This window comes from Artibeus jamaicensis, unplaced genomic scaffold, assembly GCF_021234435.1.
Source record: "Artibeus jamaicensis isolate MK-2021 breed Jamaican fruit bat unplaced genomic scaffold, CSHL_Jam_final contig_3214, whole genome shotgun sequence".
NCBI classification, from domain to species: domain Eukaryota; kingdom Metazoa; phylum Chordata; class Mammalia; order Chiroptera; family Phyllostomidae; genus Artibeus; species Artibeus jamaicensis.
The window spans coordinates 1902773-1921426 of record NW_026521760.1 but is presented as its reverse complement, the minus strand read 5'-3'; the positions used below and the strand labels follow the sequence as shown (position 1 = coordinate 1921426).

At 34.1% G+C, this 18654-nt stretch overlaps 1 protein-coding gene across 5 annotated transcripts in view; it reads left to right on the top strand.

Moving 5' to 3' along the window:
• Positions 1-18654, top strand: part of SKIC3 (SKI3 subunit of superkiller complex) — a 77636-nt gene extending 58982 nt beyond the window's left edge. For all 5 annotated transcript variants that reach the window (XM_053663548.1, XM_053663549.1, XM_053663551.1 and 2 more), the window contains 7 exons: positions 391-519; positions 3699-3820; positions 5848-6006; positions 9328-9480; positions 13685-13815; positions 15725-15848; positions 17458-18654. In XM_053663548.1, the coding sequence (XP_053519523.1) occupies positions 391-519; positions 3699-3820; positions 5848-6006; positions 9328-9480; positions 13685-13815; positions 15725-15848; positions 17458-17532 (893 nt within the window). In that variant the 3' untranslated portion in view covers positions 17533-18654. The remainder of the gene's footprint in view (positions 1-390; positions 520-3698; positions 3821-5847; positions 6007-9327; positions 9481-13684; positions 13816-15724; positions 15849-17457) is intronic.

Below are 18654 nucleotides of genomic sequence, written 5' to 3'. Positions count from 1 at the left end.
AGAATTTGTGTAATCTTGCTTTTCCTAAGACTGAGCCTTTGAAACATGGACCTGGAGCATGAGTGCCTGTTTGAGACTTGTCTTTGGTATCCAAAGAAAGTGACTATAATTGACCTTTCCATAGTAGCATAGTAGTCTAGGCAAGTGAACTAACAAGCTTTGGAAGAACAGCTTAATAGGATATTTCTCATCCTCTGATATGTTTGACAAAAATAGCAAATCTTGAAGGATGAATGTAGTAATGTGTCTTCTAAAACAAGTATATTTAGTTTCCTTTATGAAAATGGAATTTTTCTAGATATAAATAATTTTTTCATGTGTTTATAAACTAATTTTTGGTAGTTTTTCAGCAATATTAACAAGCCTTCTAACTATATTCCCTATGTTTAGGTGATCCTGCTGTCTGGGCTGGACTAATGGCAGCCTGTTATGCTGATAATAAACTTGCTCTGGTGAACAACACTCAGCCAAAGAGGGTAGATTTATACTTGGCACTATTATCTGCTGTTTCTGCTTCAAGTAAGTTTTTAAAAGCACTTTATAATGATAAATGCAGGATAAAAGACTCAGAAGAATACTGCCAAAAGCAGTGGGGACAATTAGCTGTACACCAAAGGCTGTTATGGTCTCATCTAACAAAGTTTACAAATAAGCCTGGAAAAGATCAAATCATTTTTAAGAAGCTGAACTGATTATAGGACAAAACTGAAGAACATTATAGCAATACAAAAATATCTAGCATTAAGCAAGGCAAAATTCCCAATGTCTCGTATCCAGTTAAAATTTAATAGGTATGCAAAGAAGCAGAAAAGTACCCCCCCACAGTGAGGAGAGAGATCCATCAGTGGAAAGAAACCCACAAACGACGCACACCGGAGGTCTCTGCAGAACGTAATGGACTGTAAAGAATGCATGGCAACAATAACATACGAGCCATGAGAGAAAATAGAAGTATTTTGTTGTAAAACTTTTGTACTATAAGTGAAACAGTGTTGCATAACTGAAATATAGACTGTAACAGGTTAAAGATGAATACTCTAAACCTTAAAATAGACACTAAAAGAATAAAGTTATAGCTAATAAGCCACCAAAGTAGATGCACTGGAATCAGAAAAATTATCCAGAAGAAGAGAAAAAGGGAACAAAGAATAGATAGAGCAAACTGTAAAACAGTAATAATGTATTAGAGTTAAACCCCAGCTATATTAATAATCAAATTAAATATAAATGATCTAAATACTTAGTTGAAAGGCAGAGATTGTCAGATTGGATAAAAAAAAGCAAGAGCCAACTACTACCAAAAAGAAATATACAGACAAAACTATAAATCTGTATTTAAATTTAAAGATAAATAGAGCCTAAAAAGGATAAGGATAAAAAAAGATACATGTACTATGCCAACAGTAATCAAAATAATGCTAAAGTGGCCATGTTCATTTCAGACACATTAGAATTCAGGACAAAGAATATTGCAGTGATTGGAAGGGTCATTTTTCCATGGCATCAATTCATCTAGAGGACATAATATGGGCCATCTTCCTTTTGTTGCACTTTGCTTCATAGCACTCTGTACATACATGTATTACTGTGTTCTTTATGAATTGAAAGTTGAAGACAACCCTGTGTTCAGCCAGTCTTTGCACCATCTCAGCAGCATTTACTCACTTTATATCTCTCACATTTTGGTAACTCTTGCAATATTTCATGATTACCAAATACGTTATGGTGATCTGTGATCAATGATCATTGATATCACTATTATAGTTATTTTGGGACGCCACCAGCCACACCCATATAAGATGGCAAACTTGACCAGTAAATGTGTGTGTTCTGACTGCTCCACTGACCCTCCATTTCCCCATCTCTGTCTCTCTCCTTGGACTTCTCTATTCCCTGACCTACCACACTAATGAAATTAGGCGATTAATAATCCTGCAATGGCCTGGAACTGTTCAAGTGAAAGGAAGAAATCGATTTGACAAACTTTTTGCCTTATTTTAAGAAATTCCACAGCCACCCTAACCTTTAGCAGCCAGCATCCTGATCAGTCAGTAGCCATCAATATCAAGGCAAGAATATAGGTAAAAGCAAAAAGGTTATGAAGGCTCACTGAAGGCTCAGAAGCTGATTTGCAGTTTTAGCAATAAAGTATTTTTAAATTAAGGTATGTACATTGTTTTTTACATACAATGCTATTGCATACCTAATAAACTACAGTATAATATAAACATAACTTTTATATTCACTAAGAAACCAGAAAATTCACGTAACTCCCTTTTGGAGTGGTTTGTAACTGAACATATAATAATCTCTGAGGCATGCCTGTAATATACATTTAGGCACTGATTAACAGAACTTTAAAAAACAAAATATACATTTTATTTTACAGTAAAATAGCAGAAGACATGAGGAATTTGGAGGGGAAATTTGGAGCAAAAACTTATAGATAGAACTGAAAGGAGCAATAGAGAACTCCACAATTATAGTTAGAGGTTTCAACACCTTTCTTTTGATAATTGAGAGAACAATTATACAGAAAAACTAGTAATTATATAATAAAGACTTGAACAACACTGTCAGCTAATATGACCTGATTGCCCGTGGGAATACACTTCTAATCACTGTGGAATGCGTATTGTTGTCAAGTGCACATAGAACATTTACCCACATATGTTCTGGGCCATAAAACAGGCCTCAGTAAATTGAAAAGGATTCAAGTCATACAAAGTATTATGTTATCTTAATACAATGGAATTAAGTTAGACATCAATAATAGGAAAATATCTGGAAAATTCTCAAGTATTCGGAAACTAAATACTATAGTTATGTTAAATAATCCAGATTAAAGAATAAATCAGAAGAGAAATTAGAAAACATTTTGAATCAAATGAAAACAAGTATCAAAATTCTATAGTTCTGCTGAAGCACTGCTTTTAACATTAAATGTCTACATTGGAAACTAAGAAAGACCTCTAATCAGTGACCTTGTAGCTACCTGAAGAAACTAGCAAAAGGAAGAGGAAATTAAATCCAAAGTAAGAAGACAAAGAAATAATGAAGAGTAGAGATCAATGAAATAGAAAACAGAAAAATCAACATTTACCTTGTTAGTGCTGTGAAAGATGCCAGAGTTTATACTTTATGAATTCATTATAAGAAGTTTTAGAAAATGCAAAGTGGTCTGTTTTTACTGAAAATGATTAGTGGTTGCTTAGAGACACACAGGGTAAGAGGAGGGGGTGCGCATTAGAGAGAAAAGTGATTACAGAGCTGCAGGTGGAGAGTCTGATGATGATGAATGTTCATTGTCTTGATTGTAGTGATGGTTCACAGATGTGTGCTTATGTCGGAACTCATCAGGTTGTGCTCTTTGAATAGGTGCAGTTTATTGTATGTCAGTAATTGCAATACATCTTTAAGTTCTCCATGAATTATTTTTACTTTTATTATAGATACAGTGATTTTTAATATGTCACAAGTATACAAGGTCTTAAGTTATTTAATCACAGATATTCCTACCATGATAGGAATATGCTTTCTCAGGATAGTCTATGGTGTTCCAGTGGTTCATGTGAGTTTTAAAAATTGTGTGTACATAAGTCTTATTGTCATACTTACTAGCAACCAGTTACTCCTCTGAGATCACATTATAATGTTTCCTCTGAGAAAAAGGAAACATTGACATTTTTTGTTTATAGTTAAAGACAAAGAATTCCTTGGAAGTTACCGTGAATCCCTTGAAAAGTGGTCTCTGTCCCAAGCTGTCACTGGTCTGGCGGACACAGGAAGAATAGCCGAAGCTGAAGCCCTTTGCACAACGGTATTGTTATAGATTATTACGGATTTGACCACTGAGATTTATGGATTCTTGTCTTGGAAACTAATTTCAAAAATAAAATGCATGTTATTTAAAGAGAATATGGTGGTGGTTGGGGGTGGTAATGGTGGTAGTGGGGGTAGGGGTGGGGGTAATGATGATAGTAATGATGACGATAACACGCAATATATTGAGTGCTTACACAAGCCAGTCACTGCATTTAGCAGTTGGTATTTGAACTTCACAACAATCCTGAGGGCAAAGGTATTTATAACTATCCCCATTTTTATAAGTGGGAAAACTAGGGCTTAGAGAAGATAATTTGCACATGAGCTCACAGCTATAAATTGATAAAGTTGCCATTGGAACTCACATTTGTTTGACTCTAGGATCCAAGCTCTTAGTACACACACACATATATATGTGTGTGTGTGTGTATATATATATATATAGAGATATATAGAGAGAGAGAGAGAGAGAGAGATAGATAGATAGATAGATAGAGATAGAGAGAGAGATAGTATTAAGGAGACAATTTTTTTTAATTTCTGCTTATTCCCTTCAAAGTAGTGTTTACATACCTGAATTACAGGCTCTGTGAGTAAATTCTTATTAGCACCTTACCTGTCCCATAGTAAGTGCTCAATAAATATTTACTGAAAGAACACATAAGTTTCATAAACCTACTCAGAAATAATTTATTGTGGTAGGAGAGTTTTAAGCATCACTTTTCCTGAAAACATCATGTTTCATAAATGTTTACCCAGGAGATTGTGTTGTCTTCCGAGAAATTTTTTTTGAAAGAGCAGTATAAATTTTTCAGAGAAAGAAGAATGGATTTGTGAAGATCTCTGTGGCTCTTGAATTCTCTGAAAAGTAGAGCAATACATTTTATCTTTTATTTAAGAAATTCCATTTAAGTTCAGGGCAGGTTAATATTTTATAGTGAGAGTAATCCTAAATTGACAGTTGGCTATGCTCTGTCTGACAGAGTAACAGATACTTTTATGAACCTTTCCTTTTCATTTTATTGTTCCAGTCTCTCTCCTAGAAAAAAAGCAACTTTTTACATTTCAGGAATAAATGCATTTAAGACTGTGACCTAATTAGTAAAAAAATAGAGAGAAACATGTTATTGAGGGACAAGCAATAAAGGAAGAAATATTTAAAACAGTAGTGGAAGGACTTGTATAGAGAACTTTAACTTCTTTCTCATATATATATATGTATGTATATATATGTGTGTGTATATATATACGCACATGTGGAAGGAGATAGACATATAAAATACACATACGTATGTATGTATGTATGTATTTTAGGGTGTAAGTAGCTTGCGGAAGCTCCCAGTGTGTACAAAGTCTGTGCCTGGGGAAGGACATACAATGATATCTTCATTAAGAGATTCAGAAAGGAAAAATATTATAGCACTTTCATTTTTACATATAATTGTTTTTCCAGTAAGGTATAGTGTTAGCCTTCATTGTTAATTTCATATTTTCTTGTGTTATTTATGTTTAGGACCTAAAGTTCTTAGGATATCACCTGAGAATAAACCAAGTGAAGGGGACATACTACTGTATTTTGCTGTATATAATGCATGCCCATGTTTTTGTGTGCATCATACACAGGATTATTATACCTATTATTATACCTATGCCATGTAACCGTTATACCCATGTACAGTGCACTTCCTTATTTTTCCGAAATATTTGGGCAAAAAGTGCACATTATACAAGGCAAAATATGGTAAATCTAAAATGAATGACCCATAAACTACAATAATAGTATTAACCAATTTAAAGATTATTTATATGTAGAGTTTGATATTTCCAAGATGTTTAGTGTTTCATTTATTTTACTTTTGCAGTTGTTTATCTTTTTAATAAGAAAAGGTCAAATTTAGATTTTTTTCCCCAAGCATGGAGAATAGCTTAATTGCTTATTGCATTTCATATTTAAGAACCCATTTGATATATTTCTTTTTTTTAACCTATGTGATATATTTCTATTTGGGGTTTAAATTTTAGAACTTAAAAAGTAACCCTGATCAGCCAGACATTATCTTACTTTTGAGACAAGTTCAGTGTAAACCACTCCTGGAATCACAGAAGCCTCTTCCGGATGCCGTACTCGATGAGCTCCAGAAAACAGTCATGTCCAACTCAGTCTCTGTTCCAGCCTGGCAGGTAAATCCTCTCCCTTCTTAACATGAGTCCTGAATTAAAATACTCTATGATATTAGCTAAGGTCAGGGTATGCTCCATTTTTACTTGTGTTGCTTTTAAACTCACCAGAGATCTCATTTTCAAGATTTAAAGGGTGTCGTGATTAGAAAACAGAAAATCAGCATTTACTATGTTAACATTGTGAAAGATGCCAAAGAGTTTATATTTTATGATTTCATTATAAGATGTTTTAGAAAATGCAAAGTGGTCTGTTTTTTACTGAAAATGACTAGTGGTTGCTTAGAGACAAAGGGTAAGAGGAGGGGGTGCACCTTGAGAGAAAAGTGATTACAGAGCTGCAGGTGGAGACTCTGATGATGATGAATGTGTTCATTGTCTTGATTGTAGTGATGGTTCACAGATGTGTGCTTATGTCGGAACTCATCAGGTTGTGCACTTTGAATAGGTGCAGTTTATTGTATGTCAGTAATTGCAATACATCTTTAAGTTTTCTATGAATTATTTTTACTTTTATTATAGATACAGTGATTTTTATGTCACAAGTATACAAGGTCTTAAGTTATTTAATCACAGATATTCCTACCATGATAGGAATATGCTTTCTCATGATTGGATAGTATATGGTGTTCCAGTGGTTCATGTGAGTTTTAAAAATTGTGTATGCGTAAGTTTTATTGTCATACTTACTAGCAACCAGTTACTCCTCTGAGAACACTGTTTTTGAGAAGACTGTTCTCTCCCCACTGAGTTGTAGTGATGCTTTTATCATAGATCAGGTGACTTGTGTGTGTATGAATCTACATTTTAGGGCTCCCTGTTCTGTTCCATTGATCTGTGTGTTTATTTCTGCATATAGATTTATAATCAGTCTTGACATGTGCTACTATTAAGACCTCCAACTTTCTTGTTCCCCTAGTTTGTCTCAGTCATTTTAGGGCTTTTGCATTTACATTTAGATTGTCAATTACTTTCCCCCTCTAACCTCTCACTCCACGAAACCCTGATGGGATCTTAACTGGAACTGCACGAACCTGTAGTTTAATATGGAGAGAAGTGACAAAGTAATGCTGGTAAATTTCTCTCTCCATGAATGTGGTATATCCCTCAAATTATTTAAGTTCTCAATTTCAGCATGTTTTATAATTTTTAATGCAGAGGTCTGTTATATTTTTGTGTTAAATTTATTTCTAAGTTTTTCTTGTGGTTCCATTGAAAATGGTCTTTTTGCTATTAGCTTCAAACATTTAGGAATGCCTTCCATTTTGCGTGTCGACCCTGCAGCAACCTTGCTAAATTTACTTACTGTTTTGAAATGATTTTGGGTTTTCTACATACACAATTATGTCATTTGCAAATGAATAATAAAGTTTTACGTTTCATTGTAATATTTTTATGTTTTTTCTTACGAGGTTGCACTGTTCCGAACTTTAAATACAGTGTTAAATAGAAGTCGTGATAAGTGAACATTCTTATTCTTTACCTCGGGAAGAAATATTTGATATTTCATAATTAAGTGTATTTGCTGTAGGTTTTAGTTATTTTTATCAGGTTAAGGTAGTTCTCTTTAGTTCAGAATTTTTCAAGAGAGATTTTTTTAATCATGAATGGGTATTGAATTTCATCAGAAATTTCACTGGTATCTACTGTAATGGTTCTTTTTCTTTATTCCATTAATGTTATGGGCTACCTTGATTTTCCAGTGTTAAAATAGCTTGCATTTTTAGAAGATGTGTTATTCTTTTACATGTTGCTGGGGCCAATTTGTTAATATATTTCCTTAGAATTTTTGTACTTCTATTCATGAGAGAGTTTGACCTATAAATTTTCATTGTCATAAGATTCTTGTTAGATTTTGATATCTGTGGTGTTACTCCCTTTTGTTGCTGTTGTTTTGTTTTCCGAAAGAGCTTGTGTAAGAGTAATTTTTCTTTAACTTTTGGAAGAATTCACCATCAAAGCCATTCAGGCCAAGAATTCTCTTTATGGGAAAGCTTTTTTTCAATTGCAGATTAAATTTCTTTAATAGGCATAAGACTATTAAGATTTCCTGTATCTTTAGCTTTGTTGAGTTGCGAGGAATTTGTCCAAAGTTCATCTCAGTTTCAAATTTATTAGCATAAAGTTGTTCCAGTATTTATTTTGTAAAATCTGTAAGGAGTTTCCCTTTTTTATTTTAACATTGATAATGTGTTTTGCATTTTTTCCTGTTAACATAAGCAATTTTATTAACTTATGAAAGAACCAACTTTTGTTTTGATATTATACTTTCTTTATATGTTATTGATTTCTTCTATGTTATTTTTTTTTACTTTCTTTGGATTTAGTTTTTTTTTCACCTAGCTTCTTGAGATAGAAATTTGTATTATAGGATTTTAATTTTTCTCCAGGGTATGAATCCCACAAGATTTTATACAATGCTTTTATCGTCATTCATTTAAAAATATTTTCTAATTTTCACTGGGATTTCTTCTTTGATGCATGTTGCAAAATTTTTAGTATATAATATGGTGGGAATATTTTAGTTGGCTTTTTGTTACTGACTTCTAGTTTAATTTTACTTGATCAGAATATACTTTGTGTGATTTCATTTTTTTGAAATTTGTTGACACTTGTGTATGTGGTAGCATATGGTCAGATTGGTAGATGTTTCATCCACTTGCAAAGAATGTATATTCTGCAGTTATTGAGTATAGTCTTCTAAAAATATGTCCTTTAAGTCAAGCTGGTTAGTTATATTTAAATCTTGCATACCCTTACTAACTTATTGTCAGTTTCTTTTATCATTGTTGAGATAGGTGTGTTCAAATCTCCAACTATGGTTCTAGATTTGTCTATTACTCCTTTTATTTCTGTAAACTTTTGCTTCATAAATTCTGTGCTATTAGATATATACAAATGTAGGAGTGTTATTTCTTCCTATTGAGTTGACTTTTATCATTATGAAGTAGTCCACTTTATCTCTTAATATTTCTTGTCCTGAAGTCTGCTTTTTTGGATGTTAATGCAGCTGTACAGACTTCCTTTTGGTTTACATAATATATCTTTTTATATTGCATTTTGATTTTGTTCTTGACTTGTCATTTTGGGGAACTTTTTAAGACTTCATAGTAGGCTTGACTGGTAAGCTGTTGCTAACAGAATGGTCAAGAATGCTAACTTCTGTTTTGACCTGGGATTTTAGTTTTTCGGGCACAGAATTTACCAATAATTTTTTAAAAATTCAACTTCATCAAAGTTTATTGAATTTGTTGGAAGTGGATTATCACACTGTGTACTAAACTAAGATCTTTTGGGTGCTCCTTTTTTTTGTTTGTTTCTCAGTGGTTGGCACACATATATCAGTCTCAAGGAATGATGGGTGCTGCCGAGATGTGTTACAGGAAGAGTCTGCAAGTCGCGTCCCAGCAGGGCAGCTGGAGTGGGAAGCTCTCGAGTCTGCTGAGGCTAGCGCTGCTTGCGTTAGAAGTCTGTGTGGTAAGTTCATGTTATATAATTATAATCACGAAAATTGATTCTTTAATTTTTTCTTTCAGGTGAAAGTTTTTTATATAGTGACATCTTACTGAGTTTCTAATGTTTCATTGCTATCTATCATGGTCTCCTGATAAACTTTGTATTTGGGCTCTCGGTGGATATAAGAGTAACACATACCCATAGACTCTAGCCAGACCTTCTCAGTGTTTGGAGAAAAAACCCCAAAATTCCTATTTTAAGTTGGACTATGTCAGAATACACATTTTTGTTTTCTGGTGATTTAATTTAGAATTAATGCAGTTACTCACATGTGAAAAAGATGCCAGTAATTAACATTTTAACTCATTTCTGAGTTCAGTTTGACATTCTGTAAGTAATATCTTGTAATTTTTGACCCGACACCCTATTTTCCAATACCAAGATAAGCTTATTCGTCTTGAAGTGTCATGTGCTAGTAGGGAAAACTATTCAAAATAAATGTTTAAGGGGATGTGTGGGGAGGCAAACTACACCACAGTGTCTATGATATCTTATTTGAGTACTTTATATGTTTTTAAGAGTCTGTATCTCTAAATACCTTGAGTATGTATTGTGTGCATGTGTATAGGCACATAGGAAGGTGTAAAAAGATATAAAAGAATCTTAATGACAGTTACTTTGTATAATATAGCACTGGAGGTCATGAGGGACAGTAGAGGAGAATTTTTAATTTATTTCCTAAGTGTTTGAATTTATCTTATGTATGTTACTTCTATAGTTCAAAGACAAACTGTCATTTTTTTGTTTTAAATTATTAGAAGAAACTGTCCTAGACAGGCCTTAATTCACTCATACTCTCGCCATAGTAATCCTTGTCAGCACATTGTTACCTGTTTTAACTAGACAATTTGACAAAGAAATATAAGAATTAGGACTCTTTCACTATGGTGCTGTTAATATACAGCGCATTTAAGAGCACTGTAGGTCAGGGCTCTTGACCATATTTAGTCATCTTTGCATCCTTGTTTTACCACTCTGCCTGTACCTAAGGGTTTCTCAATAAATGATTTTTGAATAAATGGACAAATACTAATTGTCATATTTGAGGTGATTTGGGTGGAAAGAAATCATGGATAATTGAAACTGTATACCCCAAACATTTTGTTCATCCCATATTTATATTTAGCCAAAGTCTTTGTGACGTTGGCAGGTGGTGAGCTGTGGAAGCCACAGAGTACCTGTACGTGCTCTTGAATATGTGAGCTGGAGAAGTCTGTACTCTTTTAGTCTAACTTAGTATTCGTTAGTTAATAAGTATTATTTAGTGGTGTGCTTCTTTTGTTTGTTCTTAATTCTGGGAAATTCATCTGACCTGGAACAAATAATAGCAAACATATGTAGATAGTACTCAGCTTGTTCTAGGCATTATGGTAGTGCTTCACATGGATTAACTAATTTAATAGTCACAGTAACCCCGTTTTACAGATGAGGGGATTAGCTTGCAGTTTAGTCATAACCACGTATGCCTCCCTCCCCACCCCACCTACCGCCACAGAAGTGTTTTCTCTAAGAACCTTGGTTCTGGTTCTGCTATTTAATACCTGTGAAAACTTCAGCCAATTAAGCTGGTTAGAGCAGCCCCCCTTCACTTTTTTTTTTGTAACAGTGGAGATTACACCTACTTGCCTTCTTATAGAGTTGTTATGAATATCAAATAAAATTTACAAATGTATTTGTGAACCTCAAAGCACTACCTAAAACCAGGATACCACTAAATAATATTTATTAACCAAAAAATAGTAAGTTAGACTAAAAGAGTATAAGCTCTAAGATTTGACACCCAACAATTACTATTATCAGGAAACTCCATATTTCTGTGGTGAACAGATAGCAATGTGTGGAGAAGTGATATGTTAAAATGGGACTGTTTTATGAGAGGCAACTGTATGTGTGATAATATATGACAAGGATATTAAACTGAAAGGTGTGACTAAGATTTTAAATACCAAATTCCATAGTGAGATATCAGATCAAGATACAGATTTCTGAAGAAGGTAGAATGACTAACCTATAAGGAAGCTGTAAAGGAATTAGAAGACTGAAGTTGGAGAAGGACTGTGAAATTTCCAGAGAGCTAGACATCATCTTACAGTTGCACCAGTCAGATCTAGACTTGAGATAGTTCACTAGAGGCTCGAGACCGCAATTAGAAAGAATAGATGGGATTGTGGGGTGGGGCAACAAGCCATCTGCTGCTGCCCGTACCCGCATCTCAGCTGGGCATTTAGGAGATGAGAGTGGGTACAAGTATTACCTTAATGAAGATTGAAGTATTGAAAAGAAGTGGACATTTTAATTAAGACTGTGTTTGTGAATCTGTAAAAAACATGGATGTAAGAGTCATGGGGCCTACTGTAAATTTACATCTAGGGACAGAGGAAAAGTCTTCTTTGTGTAATAAATTCTAAAGACATAATGGGAGACAAAAATAAACATTCTGATCATATTGTTTAGCATACCAGTTACATATAGCAACTTTTTCCTTATATAATACTCTTTAGGATAACTTTGCAGAATACTTTATATAAATGAGTTCTTGGAATTTATAGAGTGTATTATAAAAGCAACCAGTGAGTTTGTGTTACTGGTTTCAAAAATATATTCAGAATAATTATATTAGTACAGGCTTTGCCTTTTATTGCCAGATGCACCCAAGGTTCCATTGCTCCTGTCTTTGTAGAAGATGCCTCACAGCTGTTCTCTGTTTACAAATTCATTATCTTCGTGGCCTCCTCTTTCTTGATTACACTGATCACTGTTGCCTGGACTACCCTCAAAGTTTATTGCTCTTTTTCTTTGATCATTTAGTTTTTGAAATGGACTATGTATTGACTCATTTTAACCTTATTAAAATGTATATTCTAGCTACCTGTAATTATGAAATCTTGGATGCAGTTTGAGGTGTTTTTTTTTTAGTTTTTTAATGAAAGATTTAAAATGCATTTTTCTTTCTACATAATTCAGTAAAGTGTTTATTCTCATTACTGTTTCCTAGGAAATAACTTATCCCTGTTATAAAGTATGTATTATAAGAAACAAAAGTTTGCAACTTAAGTAATATACACTTTCTCCATAAAGTAAAATTCTTCTTATTAATTTTGAAATTATATTTATTGGGTGACATTGGTTAATAAGATTATATAAAAGTTTCAAGTGTACATTTCTGTGATACACGATTTGTACATTGCATTGTATGCCCACCACCCACAGTCAAATCCTCTTCCCTCACTATGTATTTGGCCCCCTTCATCCTTTACCACCCGCCATTCTCCTCCCTCTGGTAACCAACGTACTGTTGTCTGTGTCTATGAGTTTCAGTCTCATATCCCACATTTGAGTGAAATCATATGGTTCATAACTTTTGCTGACTTATTTTGCTTAGCACGATATTCTCAGGGTCCATCCATGTTATCGTAAATAGCGTATTTCATCTTTTCTTATGGCCAAGTAGTATATCAATAGTATGTATATACCGCATATTCTTTATTCAGTCCTCTATCAGTGGACACCTTGGTTATCTCCCTGTCTTGGCCACTGTGAATAATGTTGCAATGAACAAAGCAGTACATATGTCTTTGCAAATAAATGTTTTCCAGTTTTTGGGTAGATGCCTAGATAAGGGATTCCTGGGTCATATGGTAACTCTATTCTTAATCCATAAAGTGAAATTCTTTAAAAAATATTTTCACTATTGATGACTTTAATTTCTTTATCTCTGGTCTGCTTTGCATGTTTTTTGTGTATTGGGATTTTATTAAGATATTTTATTTCCTCTCTTTTCAGATAATTTCTGAAATGCAGGACTTTATATTTCTCACTGTGTTAAATTTAGTTTTGTGTATTTGGTAGACCATAAGCTTAGTAACTAAACTGATGTATTTTATTCACCTATATAATAGAATAGTGCATTTTCTTTTAGCAAGTACTTTAGTGTTTTAAGTAATATCTTGTTTTTGGAATCTTCCTTTATCCCAGTCTACTCTGTTACGTAGCAGCTCCTGAGGGGGAGGAATCCAATCTCAATCATTTTGTAGAATTATGCTCCCTGTTGCATTTACATGCAACTTAAGACAAGTAGGCATTGAATAAATGAGAGCTGAGTAGCATTCTTGTGAGGTAAACATGTCAAAAGCTTTGATTGGATATTTGTCTTACATTTTCACAGGCCAACATTTCTGACGATCACTGGCCATCCCTGGTTCAGGAAGCTACAACCGAAGCCTTGAAACTTTGCTTCTGTCCACTGGCCGTCCTTGCACAAGCCTTGTTACAGTTCAACCGCAAAATGGGGGCAAGGTGTGAAGAGTCTTTGTTTGTGTTTTATCTTAGGAATATTTCTTTATTTTTAATCCTTCTAGGACACAAGCAAAGGTTTTCTATTAGTTTAGCAACTTTTCTTACTTATTTATCTACTTGAAAAAGACTGGTTCTAGTAACCCAATAAGGAAGAAAATAAAGCCCTACGTTTGTAATTAAAAAAATTGGAACACAAACACAGAACATGAAATTTGGTGTGACAGTATTTCAGGTGAAGAAGGCCTTGGGGCTTTTGCTCTTTACTGTCTTAGGATGAGCTACTAGTGTATTGCGCATGCTAGAAACAAACAAAACCAAAATGTCCAAGTTGAAGGCTAGATTGACACAAGTTCTTGCAAGCCAATGAGCTATGAGAAAGTAATGACTATTGAAAAGACATATACATAAATAATGTGGGTTTTATATCTAGAAAATCCAAAAGCTTCTCAGATTAGAATAAAAAATTTCAGGAGTCTTTTTATTGGAGGGTGGGGATGGGGTTAGAAATAAATTTAAAGAAAGTTAATTAAAGGTCATATGGATGATAAAACAGGGGAGAATATTTCAGACTCATAGATAGCAGACTGATAGCTCTGGGGTGGGGGGTGTGTTAGGGGGTAGACGGATCAAGCCAGAAAGAAAAAGGACATGTCATAGACATGGACAACAGAGTGGCAATTGTCACGGTGGGGGGTAGGTGGAGGTGGGAGAGGGTATAAGGTGGATAAATGGCAATGGAAAAAATATAATTAAAAAGAAGGAAAAAGAGTATTTCAAAATACTAAGAATAATAACTCGCCCTACTGGATATCACGCATAACACGGAGCAGTCAAGTAAACCAGTGGTTTAGAAACACAGGTCACTGGAACAGAATACGTAGGAAGACAGATGCATGCAAATATATGTCAGAGATCACACCAATACCACAAAATTGGTGTTAAGGAAGACTTAGGACATATGGCTAATCAGCGGTTGGTTTCAGCATGATTTATTAACATTTATTTATGGCCATTTTATATGACTGATTTTACCAAAACATGTTTTATGCTGTGATTTAAACTTCCTAATGAACTCTTTCTGCTGCTGCTCAGCATGGGTTACTTAGAGGGCTCTAATTCCCTTTCCCTCATAATCTCTGTCAGTACCTCTCATAATTTTTATTACCACCAAAATCAGCCCAAATAAACATACAGTCTAAGAAAAAGCAGTGCACTCACTGTGTGGTTTCTATGTAGAAGCATCCTTAAGGCAAGTTCTTCAGTTCTTGCTTTAGACCAATGCTATTTATAAGATCCTCCTATTCCACAGTTCTGAATTACCACTACTTAGGGTGATTCTCCCTGTACAGACATCTTTGGAGTCTTAGGTGTTAATAAATTTGGAAAGAAAATATCGGAACACAACTGTAAATCAGGCTATTATTGCATGGATTCTCACATTGTACACATTCTTGAAAACATACTAAAAGCCCAATACTATGCATTTAGGCTTTAATATAGATAGTATTTGTTCTTATTCCACTCTATACTATTTATGATAATTCATTGATTTATTTATATTCCTGTTTTGAAAAAAGATTGGAGATAGAGCACTCAGAAGTGCTCATAAAATAGGAACCCCTTCCTCATTCTATTTGGAATGAGCCTTAATGGGAATAATAACAGCAAGTTGCCTTACAAGGTTGCGAATATTAAATGTGGCCATATATGTAAAATACTAGATGTAGTACACAGCACATAGTAAACAATAATGTTAACCATTATTATTACCTTTATTGTTATAAAATTTTTTTTAATGTGAATTAGCACCACATCTACAAAAGAAAGGTAATAGGTGTAAGAGACTAGTCAATGAAATATTTTGTATTATTTATATGCTTTGAACTAAATATGAATATCTTTTTCCCAGAGAGACACGGCGACTTTTGGAGAGACTGGTGTATCAGCCTGGCTATCCCAAGTCTATTGTATCAACCGCACGTTGGTACCTCCTGAGGCACTTGTACGCCAAAAATGACTGTGAGCTCATTGATGTAAGGCATTGAATTTATTCGGAGTATTTCATGTGGACCTTTGCTGGAAGAGGGTGAGGGTTGCTGTCCTGCGCACTGCAGGGTTTCAGCAGCATCCCTAACCACCGTGTGCACTGTCGTCCTCCCTCTCCCCGACCGTGACACCAAGATTGTCTTCCAGACATGGCCAAATGACACCTGAGGTGAAATTGCCCCTGGTTGAGAAGTAGTGACTTACCCAGCAGGAAATACATGGGAGAGGAGAAGACAGACAAAGGCGCTAGCTGCTGCTTGTGGCATTTCTTATGATCAGTGCCGTGAGGCAAATAGGTAGACAGGGTACGTTTAGAAGTAGCAAGATTTAATGGGATATTCATATTATCTTTAGAAAAGTTACTCTATGTCTACATCTTACTTTTTTCTATGAAATGCACATGACAATTTCTACTCTACTTCTTATGGGGCGGCTCTATTACCTAAATATATAAATGTATATATATATAATTGTTTTTTTAAATGTAGAGTATATAATACATGTATTGGGTTAAGAGTCACAGCTTCAGCCAGCAATTTTTAAAACACAATAAAAATGAATGAGAAACTTTATAAAAACACCTATGACATTTGAACTTCTGTTTGACTTTTAGTGAAATTTATAATATTGAAAAATATTAATGAAAACAATGTTTGGAGAAAGGCATTATAATAAGCATATCACAAACCAAAAGGGAAGAACTTACATGAATCTTGGGAGACAGTTCATCATGGGTCTTGTGCATTTCTGAACATCCTATGAGCACAGGGCCTGAATGCCCTTTGTGCCAGACAACATTTTCAAGGATGTACAAGTACTGACAACTTTGGGGGACTGCGATAAGCAAAGGGTAGGCCTGTGTACTGCCCACTATAGCAGCCTCAAGTCTCCTGGGCTCAGTGTTCCCCCTTGTAATGCACCCCAGTATGTATGTGGCAAACTATATGTGTCCATCCATGTCACCCCTGTGAGACTTAGACTTGGTGGGGAAGAGATGCAAAAGTGTTGATGCTCGTGCAGTTTGCTGTACCATGGCAGGCTAACTTGTTATGTTGCAAGTAGAACAAAATCTGGGTCCTTTCACAGTATTTGAAAATGAACAACCAAAAGCTGTCTTAGTAATCAACTGACCAACTTAAATGAAATCTTCTAGTTTGTGGAATTGGTGAAAATCATGGAAAGTTTCTTGATAGAACCTAGAACCTAGAGCTTCGACCCTAAGCTGTGGTGTTAAAGGAAAGTGGTGTCATTTGGACCACTTTCCAAAGTGGACTTTTGGGTAAGAGTTTAGAAGTGACAGTATTGTAAACAAAGTTGCCAAACAAAACCTTTAATTTTACACAGTGCTGAGAGTGGTCACATTCAAAGTGTTGGCATCTATAGGAATTGAGCATTTGAATAAATTTTTCTTATCTCCGGTATTATTTCTGGGAGAACAATTTGTTTCAGCGAAAAAGAAAGATTACACATAGTCACATTTTTTTTGTGTAGTTTGATATTGCCTGCTGCTCTTTGACATATTTGGCTTCTATGCATCTAAATGTAGATATTGTTCATGAACGAAGTACTAATGCTCCTGTGTGTGATTTCCCACAGGTGCTGGTAAACAATGCCAAAACGCATGGAGATTCAAGAGCCTTGGAACTGAATCAGAAACTGTCCTCACAATAACAGTGCATTTCTCTGTACAAAGCAAGCAAACTGAAAGCTGTTAGAAAGAGTGAAACAAGAATCAATACCTTTCCCCAGAGCACCATTTTTTAAAACTATATATTATTTATTCCTTTTTAAAATATAAAGACATTTAAGTTCTTAAACTAGGGATGCAATTTTTCATGAACTCTAATGTAACTTTAATCTGAAAAACAGCTTGGATTTTGAGAAGTCCATAATGAGAGGAAAAACCATGATTCCCTTAGTTATTCAAAAGTTATGTAAACCATTATTTTCTCTATTTTTTACATTGTACACAATAGGATTTTTTATGATCCCCTACAATAAAGCCTTAATAGTTGTTTCCTAAGTAGTAATAAGAAGCATGGTACAGAACTTAATTTGTTTTTATGAAGTTTTAGAGTTCAGCAGGCCAACTCAGAAAATCTAAATAATCTTATGACCTGTTTACTAGTGGTTCATCTCAGATCCTATTGAAGAAGCATGATATAAATCTTGGTGAGGCTTAGACTGAAGATGGATATGTTTATATAGTTCAAGACACTCAGGTGTATGACTGCATTTAAAAAAATGAACGGAAAATAATACTGACAATATATACTCAATCATGGAATTCCTTCAACTATGATGAAAAGACTTGAATTTTCTGAAATAAAAACAGTGTTTTATTTTCCTTATAGTATCATTATCAGATATAATTTTTAAATTTCAAATTTTAAAACTTGAGAGTACATTTACTTATTTCAAAAAGCACTTTATATATTTGAAGAAACTATGTCACTTACTTTGGATTAGTGTTTTGAAAAATGTTTTCAGACATTTACACATATTATTTATCATATAAAAATATGTTGTTGTATTTTATGTATGTTTTTCCAAACCAGAAGTTTTACAATGTTACTTTGTGAGATCATATGAATTGGTAACATTCTGTAATTAAATTTTACTTTAGAGGTTAATCTGTTGAACTAACTGTAATTTGATGAATTCCCAAATTTTGCTAAATATTTTCATCATTTAGATTTGTGCAATCAGAATATTTAAAATGGGGCCTAGATCTCTGCATTTTAAGGGCATGCCTAAGAGATCATAATTGCCATTAAAGTGTATGAATCACTA